At 44.2% G+C, this 12,797-nt stretch overlaps 1 protein-coding gene across 1 annotated transcript in view; it reads left to right on the top strand.

Annotated features, from left to right (window-relative positions):
* The first annotated feature begins 9,839 nt into the window (after window positions 1-9,839).
* syt9b (synaptotagmin IXb) overlaps window positions 9,840-12,797 on the top strand; it is a 61,924-nt gene continuing 58,966 nt past the window's right edge. Inside the window, exon 1 of the mRNA XM_085280701.1 lies at window positions 9,840-10,541. Within this exon, the coding sequence (XP_085136827.1) occupies window positions 10,394-10,541 (148 nt within the window). The 5' untranslated portion in view covers window positions 9,840-10,393. The remainder of the gene's footprint in view (window positions 10,542-12,797) is intronic.

The following is a 12,797-nucleotide window of genomic DNA, read 5'->3' as shown; positions in this document are numbered from 1 at the left end:
GAACAGATTCAATTATGAATTCAGCAAATTGAGTGTTTTTTAAACAGTGGCAGATTTCCAAACTATATTAAAATAGATTTTACTGAAAGGATTTGTTTGAAGGATCTGTCTTCAGGGTGTTTTTGACATAGATTGGACATAAAATCTCGGATCAAGATCGTCTAATATAGGGAACAGAAAAATGATTTTGTGTAACCATCTGATTAACAGCCATAGTTAGGCATTCTCTAGTATTGTAACTCCCATGAAATCATTATCTCTATGTTTAATCCATGAAATTGTCAGGGTTCTGGGTGTTCCATTCCTGCCATGTGCTTCTGTAAATAAAGAAGCTGTGATGACTAAAACCTAGTCAAACCTCTACCGCTCTAAGGACATTGGAAAGAAAAGCGATTGAGAGTCTATCTTTATATGAGCCAAAGGGTGAAAAAGGGTGTTTCATGTGAAACCATTAGGAGAACTGCCTTACCCTATCATGTAACCATTGGTGGGTTTTAGGCGCCTGGGACGGGATCTCAAAACTGGATTGTAGGTGGCAGGCAGTTGATGTAAGCCACCCACTCTGTTCAAGGATTGTCATTTACAGTGGACTTAGATGGCTTCTTTCACTCCTCTTTCAAACCATCATACACAGACAAACCTTTATCATTGCACCATATAAAGGGTTATTTATTCTTTAGCTTGTATGAGCAGTAGCAAGGTTTGGGATAAAGAACCCATGTGGATGTTTAGAATCTTGATATTAATATATACAATGTCATGAGTCACCCATAATTTCTTTTTATTTTGCCAGCAAAATGGGAAATAGGTACAGTAATTTACTGAAATGTGCAAAGAAATAGTGAGAGTTTCTTCAATTCTCTTATGCTTTATTCTTTAACACAGCCTGATCGCTCTCAGGCAGGTTTTTGTGTCATTTCTTTAAGCAGTCTTCAGGAACAGTTCACCACCACATTATTATATTAAAGCCGGCTCAAACCAAACACAATAATGGACACAACACCACAATGAAAGTTTACATGACAATATTTACTGTAGGCTGCGGAGAAAGAGAGATCTGAACAAACGGCCAGCCCACAAGCAGTGGTACCAGCCAATCATCTTATCAGAGATCAGAAAATCCAAAAATAAAAGGATGTAATAAGTGCACTGGCAGTGCATCATGCTGACAAGTGAAGCCATCTTTGAAGATGGTGCTGGATGCTGTATCAAAATCTGATGGCACTCTACTGTTTTCATGATTCCATTAACTTTTAAAGATCCCTAACACCACTGGCTGAAATGTAGGCCCAAACCATTACAGAGCCTTTACTTCTCTCATTATCTCCTCTATACATAGTGACAAAGATTTGAACCAAACATTTGAAATCGTTCCATAATATCTGACAATATAAACCACCGATTCTCAGTCCAGGTCTTGTGTATTTTGGCACACCTCAGCATAATCTACCTGTTTGGTGTCCTTATCAAACAGACTCTGTAGATAGTTAGCCCTATCATTTCTTCTTCTGTCCTCCACCATACTGTCATATGCCAAATATTTAGCTGTTCGCAGCTTGTTGGTGCAAAAAATACTATTTTATACCTGCCAAACTATGCTATATTTGACCTTGTTAATAGATTCAGCTAAAAAATAGGAATATATTTTGTGGTAAATGGCCTGTATTTGTATAGCGCTTTACTAGTCCCTAAGGACCTCAATGCTTTTTACACAACCAGTGATCCACACATTCACACACTGGTGATGGCAAGCTACATTGTAGCCACAGCCACCCTGGGGCGCACTGACAGAGGCGAGGCTGCCGGACACTGGCGCCACCGGGCCCTCTGACCACCACTAGTAGGCAACGGGTGAAGCGTCTTGCCCAAGGACACAACGACCAAGACAGTCAGAGCCGAGGATCGAACCAGCAACCTTCCGATTACAAGCTCAATACTTTTACACAGTACTCTATTACTGTTAGGATGCCTGGGTCGTCGACCCAGGGTTTTTGAGTTTATGTTATTATTTATAATTTCTAGTTTTTGGTTTCTTTGAGTTCCGTCTTATGGCTTATGTCTCTGTCTTCTTTAGTTGCTCTGTCTCCCCTATCACCTGTATCCCCTTGTCTAGTTCGCGTCTCTATGTATCCTTAGTTCCTATATCCCCGTGTTCAGTCAGTGTTTGTGTCTGCCCTGGTCCCACGTCTCTATTCCCTCTGTAATGCCTGCATGTGAGTCTGTGTTATGTGTTTCCTGTTTTACTTTGAAGGTCTCTGTCTTAGTGTGTTCAGTTTACGCTTCCTTTTGTCTCGTCAGTTCTGATTTGCCCCAGCTGTATTTCCCTCCTGTTATTCATTCCCTGATTGCTCCCTCTGTGTATTTAAGCCCTGTGTTTCTCTGTGTCCGTGTCGCGAGCTACCGTTTACCAAGCTGTGTGTTTTGTCATTTTTCTAGTTTAAGTTTGTTTTGAGTTTTTCAGTCATGTTATATTTTGAGTCTTAAATTAAAGCCTTTTTGAGTTCACGTCTGTCTCCAGAGTCTGCACCTTGGGTCCTATTCCTGCCTGCACACAGCCATACCTAACAGAAGATCGCGACCAGAACATGGACCCCGCAGACTCTTTTTCCTCGGAGTACAACACTGAGATGGAGCGGATGGTGAGCCTGCTTGACCGCATCGCCCAGTCCCCTGACTTGAGGACCATGGCAGTGGGGCTGAGTGCGGTGGAGGCCATCATTCGGTTTAACCCCCGGCTTAGCCAGTTTGCTAAGGACACTAAGTTGGACGACACCATTACTGCCTGGAGAGAGCAAGTCAAGGCTGGTGAGCTTGCTCTCTCTCTCTCTACATCTTCCCCACCGTTACTCCAGGACAACGCACACTCTCCTTCTGTTTCAACACTGCCACGGACTTCCTCTCCCTCCCCACACCAGCTGGGTTCTCATTCACCTGCCTTTTTCCTGGCAGCTATGTGGTCAGAGGATGAGGAGGAGGTCTCTTTTTCTCCACCGGTTCCTGTTTCCTCATCCCGAAGGAAACGGCATTCTGGCCGCCGCCAGAACAGAACTGTTGAGCATTTTGACTCTGGACATTTTGACATCACACCCACTTCATCTGTTCTGCAAGCTGGTTCTGCTGGAGGGTCCGAGGGGCCTGTTCAGCCACCTGTCTCTCCTGGAGGCTCCGAGGGGCCCGTTCAGCCACCTGTTGTTCCTGCTGGGGGTTCTGGAGAACTGCTTCAGCCGTCTCTTCCTGCTGGAGGGTCCGAGGAACCGCTTCAGCCACCTGTCTCCGCTGGAGGGTCCGAGGAATCGCTTCAGCCACCTGTCTCTTCCCGCTGGAGGGTCCGAGGAATCGCTTCAGCCACCTGTCTCTTCCCGCTGGAGGGTCCGAGGAATCGCTTCAGCCACCTGTCTCTTCCTGCTGGAGGGTCCGAGGAATCGCTTCAGCCACCTGTCTCTTCCTGCTGGAGGGTCCGAGGAATCGCTTCAGCCACCTGTCTCTTCCTGCTGGAGGGCCCGAGGAATCGCTTCAGCCACCTGTCTCTTCCTGCTGGAGGGCCCGAGGAATCGCTTCAGCCACCTGTCTCTTCCTGCTGGAGGGCCCGAGGAGCCCGTTCAGCCTCACGCCTCGTCAGCTGGAGGGCCCGAGGAGCCCGTTCAGCCGCCATTAGCTTCTGCCTCGGCTTCTGCTACGCCTGGTCCAGCTTCGGCTTCTGCTTCGCCTGGTCCGGCTTCGGCCTCAGCCTGGGCTTCGCCTGGTCCGGCTTCAGCCTCAGCTTCTGCAGTTCCGTCTGGTCCGGCCTCCGAGTCTGCAGTTCCGTCTGGTCCGGCCTCCGAGTCTGCAGTTCCGTCTGGTCCGGCCTCCGAGTCTGCAGCTCCGCCTGGTCCGGCCCCAGCTTCTGCAGCTCCGCCTGGTCCGGCCCCAGCTTCTGCAGCTCCGCCTGGTCCGGCCTCAGCTTCTGCAGCTTCGCCTGGTCCGGCTTCAGCCTCTGCAGCTCCGCCTGGTCCAGCCTCCGAGTGTTCAGCTTCGTCTGCTCTTGAGGTCTCCCTGCTGTCTGTTCCTGCCCGGCCTGCCCGTCCCGCTCGTCCCGCTCGTCCTGTCCGGCCTGCTCGTCCTGCACGTCCTATCCGGCCTGCACATCCTGTCCGGCCTGCTTGTCCTGCACGTTCTGTCCGGCCGATGACTGGACGTCGTTGCCGTCATGGACAGCCCCCTGAACTACGCCGCTGCCGCTGCCTCCCGCCCGGCCGGCCTCCTGAACTGTTTTCTGGGCTCTTGGACCATCAGCCTCCGGGCCGCCCCCCTGACCTACCCGGGTTTGGACTGTTGTGCCGTCAGCCTCCGGGCCGGCCCCCTGAACTTTTTTGAGACTATTGCCTGGGCCTCTGCGCCTTTCGTGAGCTCTTTTGTTTGTTTGCTTTTGGACTTTGACTGGGCCTTGGTGCTGTTGTTTTGGACTTTTGTTTCTGTGTTTTGTTCTGTTGCTTTCCGGGCTCCAGTGTTTTGCACTTTTTTTTGTTTTGTTGTTTCTGGCTCCTTGTTTTGTTTCTTTGAAGGTCTCTGTCTTAGTGTGTTCAGTTTACGCTTCCTTTTGTCTCGTCAGTTCTGATTTGCCCCAGCTGTATTTCCCTCCTGTTATTCATTCCCTGATTGCTCTCTCTGTGTATTTAAGCCCTGTGTTTCTCTGTGTCCATGTCGCGATCTACCGTTTACCAAGCTGTGTGTTTTGTCATTTTTCTAGTTTAAGTTTGTTTTGAGTTTTTTCAGTCATGTTATATTTTGAGTCTTAAAGCCTTTTTGAGTTCACGTCTGTCTCCAGAGTCTGCACCTTGGGTCCTATTCCTGCCTGCACACAGCCATACCTAACAATTACATATGATAGAGTCCTTGTTGATTTGACCAGAGGTCTTTGCATCTTTCTTGTTAATGAAAAACCCTGTACCATGTTGTGAGTGTTTTCCCTCTTTAATTGACCAATACATGATGAACCTAATTATCATGTGACTTCAAGGAGCTCTTTCATTTGTTCCCACATGCAGTAAGACCCTTAAACCTGCCCTATACCTTATAAACACAGAGTTGCATTTAGAAGCTAAAGAGCCAGATATTTTTCTCATAAAAACTTTACAGTTCTGTGGACAGAAATGCCTTTTTGATGACAGAGAGGAGGGAAAAGATGAGACTGGTGTGGGCTGACAGAAATGCTATAATAGCCGCCATAGTGAACAGAAAATTGTCAGAATGCACAACATGTTGAACCTTGAGAAAGATGAGCTCCAACAGCAGAGGACTGAGTAGAGTTCCACTGCTGTGAGCCAAGAACAGAATGAGAGGCGGCTGTTGACACAGAGTTGTCAAAAGTGAACTCAAAATGTTTACCCTGAGCTGCAGAATCTCAGTTTCTTCAGAAGACTGAAGTGGCTGGACAGCAGCAACATGAGTCCATGTATCCAATTTCAAAATAATATCGAATACTCGTAATATACGTAATCCATATCACAAAGAACAGCATGAGGGCCTACCAAGTTATAGCATGATGTTTTGAATAAAGTCCTAAAGGAGTGAATAAGTGTATAAAAAGACTGAATCACTATACAACACATCACACATATACATAACCCAATGGAAATATCAATGATGCTGAATCAGTCAGTAAATATAAGTTCCTGTGTCTCTTGCTGGCTCACATTTGTACAAACAAAGAAACCAAACTTACCTGTTCAAACCAGTGGGTGTCCAGCACATTTACACAGTCTCAACATAATGTTTTCATGACTATTTTGGGGGATTGTCAGCCTGTTCAAGCCTCTTAAGTGGTCTGCTTATACTAAGTTTCACCAGGCTACACAGTGTTGCCCATTTATATTTGGTTAGCACCACTAAAATGAAAAGAATACTTATTTTCATGTACACCAAGTGCAAGTTCTCATGACACAACAGAGCAGGTGTCAGTGACAACAGATATGACGCTGTTCATGTCTGAGACAGCACAAAGGTTGGCTGCAAAGCAGCTAGCAGATATACAGCAATTGTACAGTCAAGCTGAAGCAGCTTAAATGAGGTTTGGGATTTCCAGCAAAGCTTTGGAAAGGCTCCAGCAAGGCCAGAACTCAGCTGCCAGGCTTCTATCACAAACTGAACTCTGGCAACATATCACCCCCGTCCTCACAGATCTCCACTGGCTCCTGGTCAAGTCATGCATCACTTAGAAGATCTTTATTCTCACTTACAAATCTCTCAGTGGCCCGGCTACTCAGTATCTGCCAGACCTCCTTCACCCAACCACACAACCTCAGACGCCGAGCCACGGCTCTGCTTTCTGTGCCTCACACCAACCTCCACAGCTTTGAGGATGGAGCCTTCAGTGTGGCAGCGCCTACCCTCTCTCCTATCTGTGCTCTGCAATGCTTGTTCACTGGGGGCGTTGCAGAGAGCCCAGCAATGAGTTCTCCTCAAATCTCACCTCTTCAACAAGACCTTCAACCTCTAACCTTTTTTTATTTACTTACTTTTTTGTAAAGCATGCTTGAGTTTCTCGAAAGGTGCTATACAAATCTAAGTTATTATTACATGTCGCACAGCAGAAGTTAAGAAAATTGATGCATGGATGTGCAGAAGAGTATCAGCTGAGCCATGAGCTCATGTGGGCTGGCATTAAGATCAGGTAATGTGACAGGGTTTTCACATGTGAGCAAACACATGCTGCCTACATCACAGATCTTGCAATAACTGCGGCTGTTGATTCTTGTAATTTGTCAAGTGTCAAATTATATTCACTTCCAATTCATGACATCTTTTCTGACTACTGAATTATGGCTGCTGTGGGCTTTTCCCTTCACAATAGCATCCTGCTATAAACCAAAGTACTACTAAGTAAAGTAAGTAAGTAAAATCGTATTTATATAGCACATTTCAAGATAAAATCACAAAGTGCTTCACAGAAGCTTGACAATAAAACAAAAACTACTAGATACATTGCTGTTTTGTTTTGTTTTAGCTGAAAGACATTGAGAATCATAGTGACTATCCTTTTAACCTTAGTTAGAAGTTCATGTGTGGATTCTGCTTCGAGAGGCGTTTAAGAACAGAGAGACTGGTGTGGAGGCCGAACAGATGCCCTCTGTTTCTCTGAGGCAGCTGGGCTGGCTGTGAGCCTTGGCTGGATCCTCCAAATAATGCTAAATCAAACTCACCCACATCCACGAGAGACACAGACACACCCCAGTTTGACACACACACACACAAACACACGCACAGGTGCAGTAATGTGTCCATGCGCATACATAAACGCAGTACAGAGACTTTAGAAAAGAACAAGTAATGTGCACATGTGTACAGAGATGCAAACAGGGAAGCAGAGGCACCCACACAGACTCCCACACACACAAATCAAGCTGCAGAACACAGCTGAACAGAGCATTGCCATGCACAGCACTTGCTATTTGATCATGCACTGAAATTTTGGAGCCTCTGACCATTAAGGCTGACAGGATCGCATCAACTGGCTCATATAAGGAGATAATATCTTGAGTGGTTACTTCAGCGTATAAGCAGCTCTACAGCACAGTCATATAACAGTGGTGCAATGAGTTTGTGTATGTATGTGCTGAGAAGTGGGACACACAGGTACTCTACACTGAAAACACTCCACATGACCCCCGGTTGTGAAAAAATCAAAGTTTGAGTAGTGTCACACGGGAGCACTTTCACTTGCTGCTGCACTTTCATCGCCACTCCGTGATGGCATGTCAGCATCAACGACTCTATTTGTACTCTAGATGATGGTGTAACCTCTCTCTCAGCACTATAAATCAATTGAGCTTTGAAAACACAACCTTTTCATTCAGACTTTGAAAAGATGAACGGATTATGTTTTTCATTAAAAAAAAACACCTGGTTAGTCGGCGAGCTTCATTCAGAGATGCAAATTAATCACGTCTCCAAAGACTCTGATTTCAGAAAGCTGGTCAAATTTGAAGTAATGTTATTACCAGAAAACTGGATCCATGTGAGCTCGGGCTAAAGCTGTGTCTAACAATAAAAGGTGTGATAAGGCTACCCTACCTATTTGAAAGTGTCAAATTTTGATAGGTACTCTGTGTTAGAAACTGCATCTGGCACCACACGCTGGGTTCTGGGGAGTTTGTAATTTTTGGCTTTGTGCTTTGTGCTGGAGGTAAGATTGTGTTTGTCACAAAAGTTTTCCAGCTGCAACTTTCTTCTTCTTAAATTTCAACTGAGCAGAAACTTCAAGGCGTGAAAAATAAAGCCACTGTTTAAGTGCCAAAAAACACCACAGAAGTTCTTCCAAATGATGTTGCTTCAATTTCCGTGGAATCACATGTTAAAATGCCCAACTTAAGAGAGAATGTATTTACTTGATTATTTTCTGTGGTCACTTATAGCGTCACATTAAAGTCACTGTTGCCTGGGCAGACCTTTGACAACTGATGTAGAGTAACTAGAAGAACTTGAGGTAATTTCTGCTGTAACATAAATCGGGACAACCTGCCATCCTTCTGTGCATCCATCCATCATGTTCTGCTTATTCAGTGCTGCTGAATGCTATCCCTGCTGTCACTGGGCAAAAAGAGATGTACACCCTAGAGAGATTACCAGTCTATTGCAGGCTTCACACAGAGACAGACAATCATTCATTCCCATATTCACAACTATGGCCAATTTAAAATTACTACTCAATCTGACAAGTATGTCTTCGGACCGTGGGAGAGCATGGCATGTAGGATATGCAGATGCATGAAAGGCCCCTGCTGGCCAGTGGACTTGAATTCAGGGCATTTTTACACCACAGTGCCGCCCCTGCATCTGTTAATCACTGGCTAATCTTTTTTTTATTTGTTGTTTTGTTTTTTGCAGTAACTCTTAACAGGCTCACTCATTTCTCTCGATCCAACTATGCATTACAAAGTTATGGTGCTTTGCTAGCTTTTTTGACCAACACCAGTCTTTTTGCTGGTGGAAATGCATGGAACCCATCCTAGATTAGGCAAGAGTACTGCGTTGGTGGGGTGTCAGTAATTGTTTTCCACTGAGAAGAGCTGCCTACTATTGACATGGAACCAAATAGTCATTTCGAAAGAAAGAAGCTTGTTTTAAAGCCAAGTTTCCATCAAAATTTAGCATGAAATTGAAATACATTTGTAGAAAAACTGAAAATATGACATTGCGTTAGTTTTTTCCTGTGATTATCTTCATGTGAACAGAGTGCAAAAGCAAAACTATGATACATTTTTTCTCCCCTAATTTTCTGGGTTTCTGGGTTCTTTCTTTACAACAGTTTTGTTCCAAGTTTGCAACTGAAACACCCTCAACAAATATAATATAATATAATATAATATAATATAATATAATATAATATAATATAATATAATATAATATAATATAATATAATATAATATAAGCACCGGAGATACTTTGTAGATACTGAAAGGTTCTCTTCTAACACTTTCTAAACACAGAGAATGAGGCTAAGATGTGGAGGTCGTTTTTAGCCAAGGCTTTAATGTGACATTTATCCGTCGTTCTCGCCCTTCATTACTTCCATCAGTAAAGGTCAGGCTCGTACATGTGGGCCCTCGCAGGTGTTTGAGCCCCTTACATCTACTACCCAGGAGCGCAAGCGGATATCACATTACTCATGTGATTACCTGGTGAAAGGAATCCGATCTTTGACTTTACGCATGAGATAAAAGAGAATAAGGAGATAACCAGGGTGAGATTCCGTGACATTTCCGTTGTTTAAGAAGAGGTACACAGATCTCTTGGCGGCTTTTCTTCCTCAAAGGACTTCGTTGGTGTGGGAAGGGGGGCGCTGATGGAGGCAGAACTTCCTGTCTGTCTTTTTGCATCCCAGTGCGTGGAGAAATAATTGAGTGCAGTGAAAGCCGAGCATTCATTCAAAGACCTTGACTGGCGCTACTGAAGCCTGGAGGCTCAGTAGTGATTCAGCAGCAGCGGAGCAGCGCTTAGGAGACAGTGGTGGTGAGAAGGAAGGAATAAAGGGAAAAAAGAGAAAAGGAAATTTCAAAAGAGGGAGGTGAACAACGTGAGCCGCGCGCCGATTTGGAGCCGCGTTTTCATCGCTTAACAACACGGAGTGAAAGGGGATTTAAAGAAAAGAGAGAGAGAAGCCGGTGAAAACTTCTCCCATCGCGGCCAAAACCTTCTGATTTTACTTAAAAAACAATTAAACTCCGGGAAATTCGGTTTGCAGCGGATTTTGACGGATGCGCACCGGAGCTATCCAGGGGTGTAGCCGCGATTCCCGTCGTGCGTCTTTGCGCTGTTAGAGGTGGTGTGTGACTGAGTGTGTGTGAGAGAGGAGGATACAGATAGAGGTGGAGGATCAGCCGGAGTGGCCGACCAGCCAGAAGGATGCTGGAGGGCAATGCCTGCAGAAAGAGAGGATGAGATTTGTCGAAAGGCGCTGGAACTGCTCTCGGACCTTTGCTCCAAGGGAGAGGTGCAGGACGACAACTGCCTGGATTTCATTTACTACTTCAGGGATCTGGCCAGACCCCGTTACACGGACTCAGGTAAGGCTCCACGGTCTTCTCTTTGATAAAGTAGGATAGAGTTATATTATATCCAACACTAACTCGTGGCAGTTTAATTTTATTATGAGCTCCAGGAGCTCCAACAAATAGGTTTTTTTTAGTTTTTGCTTTTATCTTTAGGAAAGCACTAAACAAACTCCAGTTTCCCCAAAATACACGAAACCCTCAAACCTTATTCCTCCAGTGTGTGTGTGTGTGTGTGTGTGTGTGTGTGTGTGTGTGTGTGTGTGTGTGTGTGTGTGTGTGTGTGTGCAAGACTCCAACTGTAGGAAAAACGGTTGCTCTGTACAATCACCACATTAAGAGAAACGTTCAGGGGAAAAAAGCATTTGAACCTTTTCCTTTTAATTGTATTTTTGCAGTAGTAGTCAGTCTAAACAGAAAAGAACTTTTTTGCTCCATGCACATAATTGTATTTCACTATTTTTCCAGTTCACTACAAATGCATTAAGAGTGTGAATTGTGAACTTGTTGCTTGCATCCATTAGTGCCAGCAGAATCCACAAAACATTTCGGATCTATAAGTGAGTGTGAGTGTTTGTTTGCAAATGCTCCGGCGGCATCCATCAGCTTCTTCACGCAGACTGAAAGGGAGTGCTGCTTTGATTTCTCTTTTACTCTGACAGCCTGGAGAGAGGCAGAGAGAAAGCCCCACCCGATAATTCCACATAACTGCCATCATTGTGCAGACATAGCTCCAGCAAAAGGAAATAAGGATCGACAACTTAAATTAGTTACTGTATTTTACACAATCTGTTGGGCACACCCAATAAATTTAAAGTTTTTCAGCAAAACCTTTAGAGATAAAATGAAGTGTAAAATCAATGAATTTGAAAGTTTAGAGAGTTACTTTTACTACATATTGATATGATGTCCTTCAATCTTTGTTTGTTTTTAAGAATCATCCATTTGCAGCCATCGCAGCCTCGCAGACCCCTGCAGCTGTCACTTTCACACCGTGTTTTCTGAAGTGCCTCCCACATCTTGGTTTGGTTTGACTGACTCTTTTTCTTTCTTTTAAATACCATGTGGTCAGGGGTTAAAGTGGGATTTGGCAGGTGTGCACTCCTTAAGATCTGATGGAGCGGTGAAGTGCGGTGAAATGACTCACTGAAAAATAATTGACTTAATCTTCTCTACTGTAAGCTGCAGTAGATTTTTCTTTGTGGACAGGCTGTGATCATCTGACCTGTGTTGCTGCAGCAAACTCTGATATTTATTGTTCCTTGTGGTCTTGCAGATGTTACATGAGTCATTGTGGGCTCTTTTTAAACCATTAGCCAGTAAAAAGATAATATAAAGGTGGAATTTGGTGTTGCTGAAGCACTTCATCGAATAACTCCTACCTTTAACTTAACTGAGCAGAGAGGACAGTAAACACAGTCTACCCTACACCGGATCTACAGTAGGGGAGACCGGGGATAGTTGTAACGTGGGTCAGTTGTAACACTTCCAATTTCTCCAATCAGGGCTAAGTTTCAAATGATGTGATTCATCCTGTACATGCCCAACTCAGTTCTGCTATCACATGTGAAAAATCAGCACATTTTGTCAAACACAGATAATTTAACATGAAAAAAAGTAATTTGTATGCCAAAAAGTAAGTTTTTCTACTTTATTTCAATGTTTAATAGCATTATCTGCTTTGCAGTTAAACCCATCAAACTTAAATTATGTTATTTGTATGTCTATGGGGATATATTCTGTGTAGGTCTTTAGTGCTAATGTTTTAGCCGTTGGCTGTAATGTTAGCTAGTTCATGGCTATAGGAGTCTGGGTCAGTTGTAACAGCAACAGTCTGGGTTAGTTGTAACAATAATGCAGATGTTACAACTTACCGCACTATTACTTTAACTTATATTAAACAAGTTGGGGCAATGACATCAGCAGAGAGAGGTTCACTGGTCGCATTTGTATATGTGGTTAATGCCATTGGCAACACAATTCCTCCACTGTTTGTGTTCCCACACATACATTATGCAGACCTCTGTGTCAGAGATGGACCAGTATAGGAAGTACTGGTAGTGGAAATAAGTCAGGATGGGTGCAAGAAACAGATTTCCTCATCTTTCTGAAGCACTTTGCAAACCACACCAAGGTAAGCCATGATAAAAAGTAATGGAATTGCGATGCTGGTGAACAACTACATTTTTTCAGCTTCATTGTTATGTTCAAAATTGGTGCAAGAGTTGTAGGTTATAATGCCCACTGAGCCAATGAGGCCAAACTCAAGGA

This window comes from Mchenga conophoros, linkage group LG7 (assembly GCF_057382185.1).
Source record: "Mchenga conophoros isolate Kocher_MC1m ecotype Shallow Benthic linkage group LG7, M_conophoros_male_GT1.1, whole genome shotgun sequence".
Lineage (NCBI taxonomy): Eukaryota > Metazoa > Chordata > Actinopteri > Cichliformes > Cichlidae > Mchenga > Mchenga conophoros.
Note: the sequence above shows the minus strand (reverse complement) of the source record. Positions and strands in the feature narration are given on the sequence as shown.